The sequence below is a fragment of the Lupinus angustifolius genome, chromosome LG15 (assembly GCF_001865875.1).
Source record: "Lupinus angustifolius cultivar Tanjil chromosome LG15, LupAngTanjil_v1.0, whole genome shotgun sequence".
NCBI classification, from domain to species: Eukaryota; Viridiplantae; Streptophyta; class Magnoliopsida; order Fabales; family Fabaceae; genus Lupinus; species Lupinus angustifolius.
In genome coordinates this window covers 18,187,770-18,207,094 of record NC_032023.1, presented here as the reverse complement: position 1 = coordinate 18,207,094, position 19,325 = coordinate 18,187,770, and the positions used below count along the sequence as shown (strand labels likewise).

The following is a 19,325-nucleotide window of genomic DNA, read 5'->3' as shown; positions in this document are numbered from 1 at the left end:
AAGATGATTATATTAAGATAAGATAATTACAAAGGAAAAAAATAAAAAAAGGAAGCAAAACAAAGAAAGACAAGAACCGATTACACATTGGAATTAAGACAAGAGATTGGGTTAAAACCCAATCCGAGTAAGAAAAAGAATTATTGTCCATCTGACCATTTACCCAAAGCCAAATTAACTCTTGCAGCTTCAAAAAATTTCTGAAGAGAATGACTGACAGAGTTGAAAATAAAGTCATTCCTAGAAAGCCATATAACCCAAGTTGAAACTAACCAGAAGAAACCCCAAAGTTTTGAACCACTGTTGTTTGAAATCATACCCATCTGAGTAGTAAAGTGATTTATGGGTTGAGAAGGAAACGTTGTGCTCATGTTCAACCAATTGTAGAGTAGCTACTAAACCGAATATGTGATGTTGCAAGTAAAGAAAAGATGATCTGAAGTTTCTGCATACTAGTTTTTGCATACTCGTTAATATTTATTTTGGATGAGATTCAAACTCTCAACCTCTTTCACTCTAATCTTTATGGGTGAGGCTCTTTAACCTTTCATCCCACTATCTGACACATATATTCAACATCATGTGGAATGAAATATATAGGTAGTAATTAATTAGTTAAGAATAAAAATTCAACATATACACTAAAAAATATTATAGGATTGATATGTAATTTATAAACTATTGAGTGACTAAAACAAACATACTAAAAAATAATTAACCAATGCCAACCAAGCTTCAATAGTTTCTCAATGTGAAATCCATTTGTTGTAACAAAAAACATCTTTCAGCCACAGAGATGAATTGTCAACTCTAACATTAGAGGAGTGACTTAAAATTTTAAACAAAGGTTTCATCAACGTCAAACTTGTCCTTATGTTGCTGCTTTTATCGACAAAAATCACAAACCAAAGGTTTTGTTTCAGAGCCAAAATACTCACTGTGGGTGCAAGTAAACACCTACTTTCTACATTTTCTAATTCTTATTCTTACTTTCTCTCCTTTTTTGGTTTAAAAAATTGTTTTGTTTCTTTTTTCAGCTTTCTCTTTAGTCAGCATTTGTGTACCTGTATTAATTGGTGGCATGCATGTCTTCGCCACTAGCTCCATTGTTGTTATATAAGAATATTTATGTCTTAGTAATAATGAATTTGGTCTTTTGCTTTTTCACAAAGAAGAAAAAAACATATGTTGGAAACTAAAAGTAATGCACGCTTAAGAAAAAATAGCATAATATAATTAGGGCTAGATACCGCATGCAAGTAGATAGACAAATATGTATGTGTATAAGTGTATTGGTATCATATCCTATTACTTTCATTTCCTTTTCTATCTTCATTCACTTCTCTTTTTAGACCTTAGAAATGAACATGCAATAATGGGATATGATGGAATTTTTTAACCAAAAAAGAAGAAAAGGAAATAAAGAAAGGGACAACATTTCAATTCATGTCTGGATGCTTAGCATATCCATTCAATAGACTTGGGCTTCAAGTTTCTTGTCTCTTTCGTTTCAACTTCAAAGATCAACTTTTTTTTGTTACTGTTGGTTTTTCCCTGAATCGTTTTGACATATAATTAGAGCACGCTATATATTGGACAGAATATTTAATTTCCGAAAATGTAGTCTTGTATAACTACCAATTGAAGCTATAAAAATAATCCCACAGCAGTTTTTCTTTCACAATTTTAACATTATACAGAAAAATATAACAAACTTAGAAGATACAACCTCAATCAAATGAATTAGACTATATGAGTAGAATGACATCAGAATACACTATCTTAAATGTTATTTATTGACAAAATATTTATTTTTATTTTTTTTTTAATTGTTTCACATATATTATATATTGACAATATTTTTCTACTTGAACATTAGACTAACATTCATTTGGTACATTTTTCTTACTCGATCTTCTTTTAGTCTCTTAACTTTTCTATACATGTCTAAATTATCTCAGACAAAATTCTATCATATTTTCTATAATATGACTCTCTCATATTTTATTCCTAATGCATTCATCCATAATGTTATCTTATCTAGTATATTCATTCATGCAACACCATATTTTCATATGTTACTTTGTGTTTATTCTTTTGTTTACATTTACGCTTAATATTTCATCATTATAATAACATTGTCTGTCATTGTAACATTTCATCCATAATTTGCATAAAAAAATATTTGTACTAATGTGAAAATAATATGTGTATATGCAAAATCATTATGAGAACAAAAATTAGTTCAATTCATAACAAATTAGTTAATAGCATATAAGATCATGGGTTCAGATCCCACTACCAATATGAGGATATCTATGATAAGTAATTGTATAAATAGGTAAATAAGCTATTTGATGCGAACTCCAGTGGTGATTTGATTTCTTTGCTGATCGTTCTTGCCTGAAACTCAATTAACTTGTGGAATGTAATTTTTTTTTGGAATCTTGTATTTTTGTGTCACGGTTTTATGATAAATATGGGAGGAAAAGTATATGAATGTGTATGGTTTAATGTAAGGTACAATCAGTATATATTTTTGTATTTTTATTTTTATGTTTGGATAAAAAAAAATGAATAAGAATGAAGGGGGAAGACGCCACAAGCAAAGTAGCTTGATAAGCCAAAGAGGTTTGCCACAAGGAAGGATCTTTGATAAGAACAAGGTTAAGACGCCACACCAATGGTGATAAACCTATGAACGCCACAAGGATGGATCTTTGATAAGTTCTAAGTGTAGGAGCAAAGCTCAACTAAAGAGGAGTTAATCCAAACAAAATTCAACTTGTTATTTCATAGGAAATGACTTATTACATATAGTTTTGTGGCTACCTACATGGCTTCACTAAAATTGTACAAAATAAACACAATTTGATTGTAATCAACCCCAACCCCACACGAAATTCCCTTACAAAGTGTTATTATTTTGAATTCAAAAACTACCTATAGAATGAAACAAATAAAATATTCTTAACTACAATCATAGCTCTCTTAGATTTAAACTATGAGTCATGCAGCCAAGGATGTCCAAGTTCAATAATCCTCAAAAAGGAAACAAAATCACACTCTTAACTATATGGTAGTCATGTAAGGAAATTGTTTAACACAATCATAACTCTTTTGGCATATAAGGTAACTTTTAATGCGCCCCATAATGTTGATTGTGCATGCCATAAGTGTTGTGATTCGAATTCAAATGTTTCCCTCCAATAAGGCAACAATTGAACACGCTTATACCAATAAGGAACTCTGAAACAAACTTTAAGTGTTATTTTGGAATGTTTTCACGCCTCCTTCCAAGAAAGGCAACAAATCATTTCTCATCTTGTTTGATCCACATGCCTCCTTTCAAAAAGGAAGTGGTTCCCTTTTTTAAATCTCATGTCAATCCTCCAATTAGGGAAATAAATCATTCCCTCTTAAGTTAACATGTCAATCCACTAAAGAGGAAATAAATCATGTTACATGCCTCTTCTAAGAAGGAAATAATTCCCCCTACAAACTTAAAATGTTTAATGGCTAATAATGAAAATACTAAAAATAATCCTAAGCTAAATGTGGGACAAACGACCTTCACTTTATTCAATCTAACTTAAAATTTTATCAAGTTTTCTCAAAAATCGTCTACCGTGTTTCGCTCACATCACTATTAGAGTCGTAAAGTTTAGTCTAATTCTGATGAACTCATTACCCAAAAATTTCGGCCACCTAAGTCCAAAATGACGTTGTTGTGGGAAGCGCATGTGGGTGGGGCATGAGAAAGAGACAAGCGGACTGGACCATGAATAATGTACTAAGTACAGGCGTAGGCTCAAGGCCTAGAGACACTGCTTGTTTTGTGTTTCTCAAGTTTATATCACTGTTTTTTAACCAATCATAATCAGTGGCACATGGAGTGACACACATTGTGAGACAGTAGATATACTCCAGTTTTTGAAGTATGTAAAGTAAGGGTTAACATCTATTGTCCTATACTTTGTGTCACTCTCTGTGTCAAAGCATGAGATTAGTCAGAAATAAAATTATTAAAAATAATAAATTAAATATTTAAAAAATTAATAAACTTTTTATATTTATTTTTTAGTCCTAATCATTATTAACTTTATCTTCTTTAATTCTAAAAATCTTTTGGCTTCCACTTCCACCTTACTTCACCTTTTGTTCTCCATTTTCTCTCTTTACTTCATTTCACAAACCTTTCTATTTCTTCTTTCAATGACTGTTTATGCATCTTTACTTCACAAACTCCACTTCACTTGGTTCTCATATGACATTTCTCTTCTCTGGTTTTCATTTCGTTTCAGGTGCAGCTCTACAAACATTTTTTTACTTCTTCATTTTCTTCAATCTCCGCAGTTTTCATTCAGTGAAGGTATTGATTTTCAGTTTTGGACTTGTTATTAATTTTTTTGATTTTTTGACCATATCATAAGTCATAACACACATAAATTGTAAATCATTCTTCTACACGGATCTAGATGAATATTACGTCATTTACTTTCATATGAGGATCTAGATGAATATTACGTTATTTACTTTCATATGGGGATCTAGATAAATATTACGTCATTTACTTTCATATAGGAATCTAGATGAATATTACGTCATTTACTTTTATATGGAATCTAGATGAATATTACGTCATTTACTTTTATATGGGTTATTTTTTTCTTGTTTTTTGGAAAGATATAATAGACGAACATGTTATATTTTTGGTGTGCAAAAAGAAATACAAAATGCATGAGCTGTTGACTTTTTGATAGATTTTAGCCCAATTTTTTTAGATAATTTATTTCAGTGTCAACTGAAAATTTTGCAGGCCTTTTTAAATCATATTCTGTTTTTCCCTGGTTACATAGGTAACATTTCTTTGAGGTTGGAAAATGGGAGCCGAGGTAAAAAAAAGGAAGAGGTATCAAATTCACTCAAAGCCTATATTTTTTGAGTCGGTGCCATTTGAGCTAAACTACTACATTGGGGTGAATAAAATTCAGTCATCGCTTTCAAACTGTCAATCATCTTGTACATGCTTTTGTTGTCTAACCCCAAAAAATGAATTGAGGTGAACGTTCCACTGGAATATGAAGAGAAGAAGATATTTATTATTTTTGAAAATATTTAATTCAAAAATAATTAAAATTTTAAATCCTTAAAATTTATGGTGTATATTAACATTTCTATCTAATACTACTAGAGATGATCAGAACTCCTTAAAATATATATATCATTATAGTTGTTGTGCATTAGCAGACCGATAATTGAAGACTGCGAAGACCTCTAAAGGTAAATAGTAGAATAATTGATTTGCCTCTCCAATAGAGAGAGCTGAGGTCCTCAATAGAGATGATGAGTAAGAGCAAAGGAGAGGTGAGATTCATTTCTTTTCATGTATGAATAAATGGGTAGGCTATAAAGTTATCCTAAACATTATGAGTTGATCAATATATATACATGGGGATTCACTTATTCCATTCTAGTCATCAATATTAGGGAAATGCAATAGTTTGAATTAGTGAGTAGATCTAAACCATTAAAAGTGCCTAATACACTGGTTAACCCTGTAATAAATCACCAAGTAGATAATTACATGCATTCATTTCTACATGTAACAGTTTTAGAACTTAGAAACCAGAAAACCTAACACTTGTTCGTCTATCACTATCTAATGGCAGTCTTAGAGCCAAAATATAAAATAAAATAATCCATCATTTCAAATGTTTGTTTTTGTAATAATAAATAAATTCCATTGAAATTATACAAACAATTACATACAACAATCTATATTTACATCTACTTTTAGTTATTATAGGCAAAATGAGGGGTGGGTGGCTAATTTCTTAGTATTTAGAACCCCACCTATTGAGTACATTAGGTAGACCAACCCTCGTCTTTATTTACTGCTCAGGATCTCTCTATTCATACAATTTTCAACCTGTTCTTTCCCTTCACTTTCTACCAGAGTTTACCTTAAAATGGTTTGATCCTATTCTCTGAAAAGAGTTAGTCTAACCAAATCTACTAATCCTACTACTACCTAACTCCCTATGCTGTAAAGTGTCAACGAAGAAGAGAAACACCTCCACCTGAACCTGTGGGATTTTGCAACCTATTCGCAGTTGGAGAAACTGAATCATGCCGGTCCATATCAGATAGGGGTGAATGCCTAGAGTTCAATGATGAAGATGGTGTGAATGAAAAATCAGAATCAGAATTCCTCCATGTGCTGCTCCAGCCATTCCCTGAATCACCAAAAATATAATCGGAGAAGTCATCTGTGCTGGTTGAATCACGGGTGCTATCGGTACTACAAGAACCTTCATCAGAGTTGCTGCTGAGGAGTGATGAACTATCACTTGACGAGTCTTCTTCTAAAATCCTTCTCAGGTGGTGAAACTTTGAATAGAAAGAGTCTAAGGTGGGTGAACCATCCGGAGAAATCGGACTACTGATATATTCAGCAGCACTAATATTTGTAGATATATGTCTTGGTTTCATTGCAAGTGTCTTTCCATTGACCTTACTTTTTGAATCTGGGGATACTATGATGTTCCTGATTATCCTTGGGGCCCTTGGAGAGCACCTACAAGGTGATTCAGTTTGTCAGATAGTGAACAAGAGTATAATTAAAAGGAACCTTTCCCAACAAAAAACAAAATCAGATGGGTTACCTTGCATAAAAAAGCATATATGCTCCTTTTGTTAAGACTCTATCCAACTCAACAGGTATCACCTGCAAGACATAAGATTAAACAAAGTACAGTAACAGTGTCCCTCGGATGATAAAACTTCAAATAAATCCTACAAATGATCCCTCACACAAACACATCTAACAGGAACTACTAATAACAGCATCAAAACTTTGTATGCATCCTTATGGTTTGTATGTAATAGAACACTAATATGAAGACGTGTCCACCCACCGGATTTGACAATTTTATACCAGAACAAAATGAGTTTGGAAAGAAATTTTCTAGGGACCTTTCATTCATGGACCACATAATTACAAGAAATCCAAAAAACATATATTGGTAAAGCTTATGACTTTATATACTTAAATTTTAAATTATGTTTGTAAAGCAGTAATGATAAATATTGGTTATATACATTTAGTTTACGACCTTAAAGAGAAGATCATGGCTACTAGTGTAAATCAAGAAAAGTATATTTAAGACTTAAGGACAGAAAGAGATTACTCTCAAGAATCAAGATTCACAAAACAAATGGAAATAGAGGGGACATACCACACTGTCATCAATCTTGAACCACTTGTTTTGGATATTCTTCACATAGCACACATAGTGACCCGAAAAGGCAGCATTCATGATATCCAAGTGAACTACTACCCCATACAGTCTGTATATAGGAGATTTATCACTAGTCCCATTCATGAAAGGTGCCAAGTCAAGTACTTCAGGAAAATGAATAGGCTTGTTGAGCTTCCCGAATTTCCCAGACTGCCACACAATGTCGCATATATAACAAGCATAATGTGAACTCTAAATACAGGCTGCAAATAATGTAGGTAACAACATATTGTCTTTGAATTTAGCACATGAAATACCTGAAATCTCTTCAATGCAATTGTAAGAACATTAGGTGCCTCTGAAACTGTCAGCTTCTTCTTGGCCTTCTCATAAGATTTACATCTTAAAATGAAAAGAGTTGATTAATAATAAGGAAAATAATTCCAGTACAAAAAATTTCACATTATTATTACTTCAAATAATACTCCAATGTAACAATACTCCAAAATCCAAATAATAAGTGAAAAGCTAGTATCACAACTTGGTGGTCAAACATATGGAAAAATGTTTAACTTTTCACTCCTAATTATCCTGAGTCAGGTTGAGACCAGACAACTCATCTGTTTTTCTAGCATGCCTTTACCTAGGCCTGGGAAAGAAATGGCCAACACAAACAAATAGATGCCCAACCCAACTTCAAAACTGTAAGCATCACTGTATTGTGGCTACTCAGTACGAATAGCAATGTTACGGATGTTGAGAAAATTCATGTAAACTAATGAAATCATGAATTTACCAGAAATCATGGTAGTTGAGAGAAAAATCTGATCACACATAAAATACGAAAACCGCTTCATACTAAATAACATTTCCCTTCTGAAATAATAATCAGTTAGTTATAATAATGAAAGCAAGAGTAAGATATGATTGATGCTAAGCCCAAGTATATTCTAGAAGGAAGAAAAGTGGACTACTAGTGTATGAAAGTAGGAATAAGGGGGAGACTCGGGGAACATTACTAAATGCTAAGAAAAGCCAAACATAAGAATCGCTGACTCTGGGAGAAGGGGAGAAGGCCAAGAGTTTCTTGATATCTGCAGTGACTCTGGGGACCTTTTTTCCATTTTTTTATTCTGTTAGTTTCTGTTTAGAGGGCTCACAGAGGTCTGGCTCTCTTGTATGTAGTTAGTTTCCATATTTTCTAAGAATAACAACGGAACATCCTATTGCATGATAACACTCAGCTTTCAAGAGACATCTCAAAAATCAACCAACCTAACACAGTGGTACTTGTTTTCTCCATCCAAAGTCTCAGTACTTGTAAACCGTCGAAGGGCCTCCTCCAAGGTTGCTATCTCCCCTCCTATCTCAACAGTCAGATCCATCATCCTTTCCTGGCGCTCAGACTTCCCTCCACATTTCATGCACTTTATCTGTCAAATAGGAAGTGTAAGTCCATTGTTCATATTACTTTCAATCAAAACAAGTTATAATGATAGGAATAGTACCATATTTATTTCATAAACATACCAACAATGTATTGCACCTATAACCAGGAAAGAAATAAAATCATAACAGATAGTCATGTATTATTTTTCCAGAATCCAGATGGAAATATTAAATTACCTTTGATCGAAGGTAGCCTCCAAATGTAAGACCCATTAAAGTAGTTTCCTCTTCCAATGAACTCGGTGTGTTAGCCCAAGCTTCCATAAGGCAAACTGATTGCATTGTGTCAATAGAATGCCTGTCAAGTATTTCATATGATTAACTTAAAAATGAATTACAGAGCAATAAGTATGCTATATTACACAGACCAAAATGTGTAAAAAATACCTGAGAAATTCATGTGCATCTTCTTCCCTGCCATTACCAAGCTGGCTCCCAATATTTTGTAGTTGAGATAGTATGCCAATAGGAGAGAGTGGAGATTTTGTTCCCTTTGACTTCAAAATTAAGCTTTCAAACTCACAGGTGAAACACCACTTTTTATTTGTACCTGAAATTTGCATAGGAGATATTTTACCTCAAGAAAAAGTAACAACAGAGAACTAATAAATATGACATACGATGGTTCCAAGATAGAAACACTGTCTGAGTACATACATGCTTTAGAATGCAGTCCTTGAAGGAAATAAGTAGTCAAGGGTGGTGTAAATGCTAAGCACTGAAGAACAGCATTAGCATAACAACTGCGAAAGGAAGGTTGACAAGTTAAAATAAATAAATCCTACACAGTGGAAGAGCAAATTGATTCTACAAAAAAAAATCATACCTAACCATTCATACTGATTATCTAATATGGCAAAAAATATACACCATTTACTGACAAGGAAAGAATAAAATAATGCATGTCACTTAATTTATATTGAACAAACCCATGCCACATACAATCATGGACCTATTATCTTATAACATGTTTCTCATATTGAAAATTACCTGTTTGGAATCTAGATGAATATTACGTCATTTACTTTTATATGGGTTATTTTTTTCTTGTTTTTTGGAAAGATATAATAGACGAACATGTTATATTTTTGGTGTGCAAAAAGAAATACAAAATGCATGAGCTGTTGACTTTTTGATAGATTTTAGCCCAATTTTTTTAGATAATTTATTTCAGTGTCAACTGAAAATTTTGCAGGCCTTTTTAAATCATATTCTGTTTTTCCCTGGTTACATAGGTAACATTTCTTTGAGGTTGGAAAATGGGAGCCGAGGTAAAAAAAAGGAAGAGGTATCAAATTCACTCAAAGCCTATATTTTTTGAGTCGGTGCCATTTGAGCTAAACTACTACATTGGGGTGAATAAAATTCAGTCATCGCTTTCAAACTGTCAATCATCTTGTACATGCTTTTGTTGTCTAACCCCAAAAAATGAATTGAGGTGAACGTTCCACTGGAATATGAAGAGAAGAAGATATTTATTATTTTTGAAAATATTTAATTCAAAAATAATTAAAATTTTAAATCCTTAAAATTTATGGTGTATATTAACATTTCTATCTAATACTACTAGAGATGATCAGAACTCCTTAAAATATATATATCATTATAGTTGTTGTGCATTAGCAGACCGATAATTGAAGACTGCGAAGACCTCTAAAGGTAAATAGTAGAATAATTGATTTGCCTCTCCAATAGAGAGAGCTGAGGTCCTCAATAGAGATGATGAGTAAGAGCAAAGGAGAGGTGAGATTCATTTCTTTTCATGTATGAATAAATGGGTAGGCTATAAAGTTATCCTAAACATTATGAGTTGATCAATATATATACATGGGGATTCACTTATTCCATTCTAGTCATCAATATTAGGGAAATGCAATAGTTTGAATTAGTGAGTAGATCTAAACCATTAAAAGTGCCTAATACACTGGTTAACCCTGTAATAAATCACCAAGTAGATAATTACATGCATTCATTTCTACATGTAACAGTTTTAGAACTTAGAAACCAGAAAACCTAACACTTGTTCGTCTATCACTATCTAATGGCAGTCTTAGAGCCAAAATATAAAATAAAATAATCCATCATTTCAAATGTTTGTTTTTGTAATAATAAATAAATTCCATTGAAATTATACAAACAATTACATACAACAATCTATATTTACATCTACTTTTAGTTATTATAGGCAAAATGAGGGGTGGGTGGCTAATTTCTTAGTATTTAGAACCCCACCTATTGAGTACATTAGGTAGACCAACCCTCGTCTTTATTTACTGCTCAGGATCTCTCTATTCATACAATTTTCAACCTGTTCTTTCCCTTCACTTTCTACCAGAGTTTACCTTAAAATGGTTTGATCCTATTCTCTGAAAAGAGTTAGTCTAACCAAATCTACTAATCCTACTACTACCTAACTCCCTATGCTGTAAAGTGTCAACGAAGAAGAGAAACACCTCCACCTGAACCTGTGGGATTTTGCAACCTATTCGCAGTTGGAGAAACTGAATCATGCCGGTCCATATCAGATAGGGGTGAATGCCTAGAGTTCAATGATGAAGATGGTGTGAATGAAAAATCAGAATCAGAATTCCTCCATGTGCTGCTCCAGCCATTCCCTGAATCACCAAAAATATAATCGGAGAAGTCATCTGTGCTGGTTGAATCACGGGTGCTATCGGTACTACAAGAACCTTCATCAGAGTTGCTGCTGAGGAGTGATGAACTATCACTTGACGAGTCTTCTTCTAAAATCCTTCTCAGGTGGTGAAACTTTGAATAGAAAGAGTCTAAGGTGGGTGAACCATCCGGAGAAATCGGACTACTGATATATTCAGCAGCACTAATATTTGTAGATATATGTCTTGGTTTCATTGCAAGTGTCTTTCCATTGACCTTACTTTTTGAATCTGGGGATACTATGATGTTCCTGATTATCCTTGGGGCCCTTGGAGAGCACCTACAAGGTGATTCAGTTTGTCAGATAGTGAACAAGAGTATAATTAAAAGGAACCTTTCCCAACAAAAAACAAAATCAGATGGGTTACCTTGCATAAAAAAGCATATATGCTCCTTTTGTTAAGACTCTATCCAACTCAACAGGTATCACCTGCAAGACATAAGATTAAACAAAGTACAGTAACAGTGTCCCTCGGATGATAAAACTTCAAATAAATCCTACAAATGATCCCTCACACAAACACATCTAACAGGAACTACTAATAACAGCATCAAAACTTTGTATGCATCCTTATGGTTTGTATGTAATAGAACACTAATATGAAGACGTGTCCACCCACCGGATTTGACAATTTTATACCAGAACAAAATGAGTTTGGAAAGAAATTTTCTAGGGACCTTTCATTCATGGACCACATAATTACAAGAAATCCAAAAAACATATATTGGTAAAGCTTATGACTTTATATACTTAAATTTTAAATTATGTTTGTAAAGCAGTAATGATAAATATTGGTTATATACATTTAGTTTACGACCTTAAAGAGAAGATCATGGCTACTAGTGTAAATCAAGAAAAGTATATTTAAGACTTAAGGACAGAAAGAGATTACTCTCAAGAATCAAGATTCACAAAACAAATGGAAATAGAGGGGACATACCACACTGTCATCAATCTTGAACCACTTGTTTTGGATATTCTTCACATAGCACACATAGTGACCCGAAAAGGCAGCATTCATGATATCCAAGTGAACTACTACCCCATACAGTCTGTATATAGGAGATTTATCACTAGTCCCATTCATGAAAGGTGCCAAGTCAAGTACTTCAGGAAAATGAATAGGCTTGTTGAGCTTCCCGAATTTCCCAGACTGCCACACAATGTCGCATATATAACAAGCATAATGTGAACTCTAAATACAGGCTGCAAATAATGTAGGTAACAACATATTGTCTTTGAATTTAGCACATGAAATACCTGAAATCTCTTCAATGCAATTGTAAGAACATTAGGTGCCTCTGAAACTGTCAGCTTCTTCTTGGCCTTCTCATAAGATTTACATCTTAAAATGAAAAGAGTTGATTAATAATAAGGAAAATAATTCCAGTACAAAAAATTTCACATTATTATTACTTCAAATAATACTCCAATGTAACAATACTCCAAAATCCAAATAATAAGTGAAAAGCTAGTATCACAACTTGGTGGTCAAACATATGGAAAAATGTTTAACTTTTCACTCCTAATTATCCTGAGTCAGGTTGAGACCAGACAACTCATCTGTTTTTCTAGCATGCCTTTACCTAGGCCTGGGAAAGAAATGGCCAACACAAACAAATAGATGCCCAACCCAACTTCAAAACTGTAAGCATCACTGTATTGTGGCTACTCAGTACGAATAGCAATGTTACGGATGTTGAGAAAATTCATGTAAACTAATGAAATCATGAATTTACCAGAAATCATGGTAGTTGAGAGAAAAATCTGATCACACATAAAATACGAAAACCGCTTCATACTAAATAACATTTCCCTTCTGAAATAATAATCAGTTAGTTATAATAATGAAAGCAAGAGTAAGATATGATTGATGCTAAGCCCAAGTATATTCTAGAAGGAAGAAAAGTGGACTACTAGTGTATGAAAGTAGGAATAAGGGGGAGACTCGGGGAACATTACTAAATGCTAAGAAAAGCCAAACATAAGAATCGCTGACTCTGGGAGAAGGGGAGAAGGCCAAGAGTTTCTTGATATCTGCAGTGACTCTGGGGACCTTTTTTCCATTTTTTTATTCTGTTAGTTTCTGTTTAGAGGGCTCACAGAGGTCTGGCTCTCTTGTATGTAGTTAGTTTCCATATTTTCTAAGAATAACAACGGAACATCCTATTGCATGATAACACTCAGCTTTCAAGAGACATCTCAAAAATCAACCAACCTAACACAGTGGTACTTGTTTTCTCCATCCAAAGTCTCAGTACTTGTAAACCGTCGAAGGGCCTCCTCCAAGGTTGCTATCTCCCCTCCTATCTCAACAGTCAGATCCATCATCCTTTCCTGGCGCTCAGACTTCCCTCCACATTTCATGCACTTTATCTGTCAAATAGGAAGTGTAAGTCCATTGTTCATATTACTTTCAATCAAAACAAGTTATAATGATAGGAATAGTACCATATTTATTTCATAAACATACCAACAATGTATTGCACCTATAACCAGGAAAGAAATAAAATCATAACAGATAGTCATGTATTATTTTTCCAGAATCCAGATGGAAATATTAAATTACCTTTGATCGAAGGTAGCCTCCAAATGTAAGACCCATTAAAGTAGTTTCCTCTTCCAATGAACTCGGTGTGTTAGCCCAAGCTTCCATAAGGCAAACTGATTGCATTGTGTCAATAGAATGCCTGTCAAGTATTTCATATGATTAACTTAAAAATGAATTACAGAGCAATAAGTATGCTATATTACACAGACCAAAATGTGTAAAAAATACCTGAGAAATTCATGTGCATCTTCTTCCCTGCCATTACCAAGCTGGCTCCCAATATTTTGTAGTTGAGATAGTATGCCAATAGGAGAGAGTGGAGATTTTGTTCCCTTTGACTTCAAAATTAAGCTTTCAAACTCACAGGTGAAACACCACTTTTTATTTGTACCTGAAATTTGCATAGGAGATATTTTACCTCAAGAAAAAGTAACAACAGAGAACTAATAAATATGACATACGATGGTTCCAAGATAGAAACACTGTCTGAGTACATACATGCTTTAGAATGCAGTCCTTGAAGGAAATAAGTAGTCAAGGGTGGTGTAAATGCTAAGCACTGAAGAACAGCATTAGCATAACAACTGCGAAAGGAAGGTTGACAAGTTAAAATAAATAAATCCTACACAGTGGAAGAGCAAATTGATTCTACAAAAAAAAATCATACCTAACCATTCATACTGATTATCTAATATGGCAAAAAATATACACCATTTACTGACAAGGAAAGAATAAAATAATGCATGTCACTTAATTTATATTGAACAAACCCATGCCACATACAATCATGGACCTATTATCTTATAACATGTTTCTCATATTGAAAATTACCTGTTTCCACAATTTATAAGACCAAAAGGGGGCAACTCCATCTTGTTCGAGTTATAAAGCTTGACAAACAATTCATATGGAAAAAGACCCTGCATAATTATAAATGTAAGATAATCGTGCCTCAAGCCCTCTAGGCATAAAAGAGTATAAATGATTTGCTCAAGAAAAACCTTGTCAGTGTATCTTCCAGCAGTATCGCTCCCAGCAGCTAGTGTAAAATGTTTTGATAAATTTGATCCTCTAAGTTGATCAACAACTTTTAGAACAGATGTTTTCAAGCCACTCTTGGAATTTTCAGAACAGACAGCAACATGAGATGAGGTAACATTGCCAGATTGAATGCCAGTATTCCCACCTTTTGTACTGGAAACTGAATGTCCTTCACTCCTAGAAGCTAAACTAGTATTAGCAAGATCATGTGTCAGGCATCTAATTTCAGCTGACTTCAAGGTGCTACCATGTTTGTCGACAACATGGTTTGGTGCCATAGAGCTGGCTGATTGCAAGTTATGGATGCTCAAAGCATCTACACTACCTGAATCTTTGCTAACACTGGAGGACTGAGGAGAGAAACTAGATAAAGGAGGCCCAGAGATTTCTTTAGATTCCAATTTATCAGATTCAGAACCACTGGCAGTGTTACAGCTCATAACGTTGGAATCTTTGCTGTGCAAGAATGGAGAATTTCTCATCTTTGAAGAATCTATGCTGTAATTCTCTGATGATGTTGATTCAGGACAAGCCAAATTGTTCCCAGAAGAGTTTGGAAAAGCATCAGAAACGGAACCCTTTGCCTCAGTACCGCGTACATGCAAGGGAGGCATGGTATTGTATGAAAAGCGAAATGAAGTTTCAGAATCAGATTTCTTGCCGCCAGTGGATTTGGCAGAATGAGATGGACAAGGGTAATTATTAGTTTTGTCTTTAATCACTCTCGAATCAAGAGTTTTATCCCAAAACTCGGTAGACATTTTAGAAGGCTCAATTACTGTCCCATTCCACATACCTGAACCTAAAGTACCATTTGACGCAAGCTCACTCTGCTCTTTACAAAAGCCAGGCATAACTTGATTTGATTTAGGCATTGAAGAAAAACCACCTACTGGCTCAACCAAACATGCAAATTTTGGCGAAGAAGACATGACTGCACCCACACTATTATCAATTGAAGTTGCCTCAGGAATTTCATCGCTAGAATCAACAGAAATATGCCCCTCTGATCTGTCATGCTCATTTGAGATGATACTCTCACAGACAGAGGCATCATCAGATGATTCGGTGGCACTTGTGGAAGCTGAGAATCCAGAAAATAGGTTACTAGATAAATCAGAATTAGAATCTGTAATATTTCCCTCAGCAAGATGTTCGGCTCTTAAATATTCTTTCTTATATGAAACTTTAGAAGAAGGACTTGTATCCAGAAATGTGGATTTTTCTAACGATGTTTTATTCTGTGTGCCTTCAGTTTCAAATTCCTCTCCAGGAACATCAGAGTAATCTTGCTCTGCTACCTTCTTACCAAGATCACTAACCACATCATCATTCCAGTCATTTGAGATGGGAGGACGACATTCTAATTTGTGACCTTGACGCCAATGAACAGTTTGGCACTCAAAAGAACTGAAAGACATAAAACCAAATGTACAAAACACAGACATATTATTTGTTATGAAAGTACACATCAAAATATGTAAATAAAAGCAATGAACTGGAAACACAGTATTGCAGAATAACACAGTCACCTGAATCGTTAAACTAATTTATGTGTTGATCAAAAATAGCCACATGATTTTTATTTCACCAAGCAATAACCATCATTTTGTTGAAAGGATGAACCACTTGGTGCCATGTATGTTAATTATGTTAAAAAATGAGCTTCTCTAGTTGATACAAAACAAGTCAAATTCTTTGAATGTTCACCTTTGTGACATGTAACAAGTAAATACAAACTAAACTATTGTGGCTTACAAATCACATGAGATAACAACACTATATAACTAGGAATTCAATTGCAGACCTATAAAACTCACTGATTACAAGATCAAAAGTAACACTAACATGCCTAACATTAAATAATAAATCTAAACTTTAGAAAACAGAGCAAGAACAATAAAAGAAGAAAAGTTTGAAGTTAAACGCACCAGTAGCGAACCGATTTGCACTTAGCGCAGCGCGCAGTGGCGGGAAAATAGCACACGGCGCATTGATTGATCTTAGTGGTGGTGGAAACCGCCGCAGTGCTATATAAATACGAGTACGACGCCTCTCTCTCTGCCCTGGCGGTCTCCTCCGCCGCCAAAATTAGAAGCCTGTTGATCTCCTCCTTCCTAACCACCGCAAACTGCCATTTACGGCGAATCACAAATCCGATCGCTGCCGGCACCACCACACAAACCACCACCACAAGGACCAGGCTCGAAAACCCTAGATCCCCGGTGACACGCATTTATACACATCCACAGAAAGTAACACACCGTGAGATCCTACATTCCTACTATCACCACCAAATTCACCGGGCGCCACGTGGCGGAAGAACAACCACTTTGGTTGTTGGACGGTGACGAAGATGCAAAGGACCGTAACGGTTAGGTTAATGAGGGAAACCGAAATCGCAAGGTAGAAATGTACGTTGTTCGTGTTTGGAAGAGAAGAACGGACGAGAAATCTCGTGTTTGGATTTGGAGTTTGGAAAATGAAGAGTGAATTGTTTTGTTTGGATAAAAAAGAAGTTCAGAGGAGAGAGAAAAAACGCGGTAAATGTGTAAATAAAGAGGATGGAGTTATTAAATACTGAAGGTTTTTGGAAGGAGAGAAATTGATTGTGGAGGGAAAGGAATTTTGTTTCGTACATCGGAATGCGTGAATTCTTCCTTCATTTAATGTTCCGATCCTCCGAATCTCAGATTACAACTTTTGGACCGGTTCAGCTGTGTTTAAATTTCCTGTTTAGTTTCTTACATTTTAAAATTTTACTTTTATCTTAATTTTTTAGTTTCCAATTGACTCTATAACTAAAAGTGTCGTTTTAATCATCTTTTATAAAATGATTTCATTTGAACCGTTAAAATAATGTTCGTTTCCTATAAACGATCCTTATTGGAAGGGTTAGACATAAATCTCAAAGAAATTAGTTCCTTAACAAATAAAGTAAAAAATATCATTGATAGTATCAAAAAAATATAAAATTCTTATCAGGGATTCATTTTGATTTTGGACCGGGACAGTTATGAGTTAGAGTTTCCGGTTCAGTTAGATGGGGAACCGGGAATAAAATGGTGTGCAGTGTGAGTTGGAAGGTTGCCTGTGACCGCACGTGAAAATGGGACCTAGAGAGGAGCGTTCCGAATACGGTTGATTCTCTTAGTTTAGGATTCGGGGATCAGACGGTGGCCGTGGGACCTGAATTCTGGACCCTTGGATTTGATGGAGCGTGATCATTAACAGTATGATCACTAATTCATGATAACAAAATGACAAAAAAAAATGTAAACACTCATAATTTTGTATATAATGTCACAATATCATCTATTATTTATATTTAATTATTATTAATAACTTTTAAAAGATAGATAATATAAATAAATGTTTATATTAATAATGTATATATATGAAATATGATACAATTGGCTTCAAACTATTTATTTCTTGTGGCGTCGGAGATTCTCTAACCATTTTACAAGTAATTGTCAGCTTAGGTGTTTGTCGGTGTGAGCCAAATACAAATACACAAATCTGGCTTTTCATCATAAGGAAAGGATCATTGACTTTAATTACTATATTATATAACCAACTTTCTTCACTATAAAAACACTGGAATAACTTTTTTTAACAAACTTTTGTAAAATTAATAAAATGGGTATAGTATTGTTTTGAACATCTTAAACCTTTTATTTTTATTTCTCACTTGTCTTTTATATTTTTTTATATAAACATCTTAAAAAACTACCAAAAAAAACAAGACAATTCAAAATTATCATAAATTAGTTGTCAAACTAATTTTTTTATAAAATAGGTGAGATAAAGTATTGGATGTTAACTTAATGTTATTGTATTGTATAACTATCAACACAATTCATAGGTAAATGGTTGTATAAGTATTATCTCATAAAATCGATTTTCAATGTTTAAAAAACTTCCATCAATTAATTTTATAAAAAAATATCAACTTTATCCTCCTCTGGACAATCTTCAACGATTTATTGGTACATCTTAATGCACATAAAATTAAATTAGACCTTACTGTTAATTTAAGTACGGGTGTGATTGTTGACGTCACAATGTAACTTATAACGGTAATCAACCAATTTTATTGAAAAATAAATAAATAAATTACTTGATGGTAATTGATGAATCATCTTATTTTAATAAAATATGAGTTTATAAATTCATACCTGATAAGCTAATTGAGATTATAAGTTTCTAAAGTAGAATCTAATATTATTTTGCATCTATTAACTAGTTTATCGGTATATACTTTTAGACAATTCTAATTCAATCAATTTACTTGTTAAGGTATAAACATATAGTGTTTAGAGAATCTTAAGTGCAATCTTAACTTGATTCTCAATTACAA

General features: G+C 33.7%; 1 protein-coding gene and 1 pseudogene across 1 annotated transcript; both read right to left on the bottom strand.

Moving 5' to 3' along the window:
• On the bottom strand, window positions 5,742-9,641 carry LOC109327754 (ubiquitin carboxyl-terminal hydrolase 16-like). The gene is made up of 9 exons (XM_019560907.1): window positions 9,636-9,641; window positions 9,351-9,474; window positions 9,081-9,243; window positions 8,871-8,991; window positions 8,520-8,677; window positions 7,562-7,646; window positions 7,242-7,454; window positions 6,669-6,730; window positions 5,742-6,580 (listed from the first exon to the last, which is right to left on the bottom strand). Exons 1-9 carry the CDS (start codon window positions 9,639-9,641, stop codon window positions 6,058-6,060), a joined length of 1,455 nt encoding a protein of 484 aa, XP_019416452.1. The 3' UTR covers window positions 5,742-6,057.
• LOC109328276 lies at window positions 10,797-17,668 on the bottom strand (annotated as a pseudogene).

Coding starts and splice junctions, on each gene's coding strand:
- LOC109327754 (XM_019560907.1), bottom strand. Junction 8,992..9,080: donor GATGCACATGAATTTCTCAG/GTATTTTTTACA, acceptor AATACTTGACAG/GCATTCTATTGACACAATGC. Junction 8,678..8,870: donor GAGGCTACCTTCGATCAAAG/GTAATTTAATAT, acceptor CCTATTTGACAG/ATAAAGTGCATGAAATGTGG.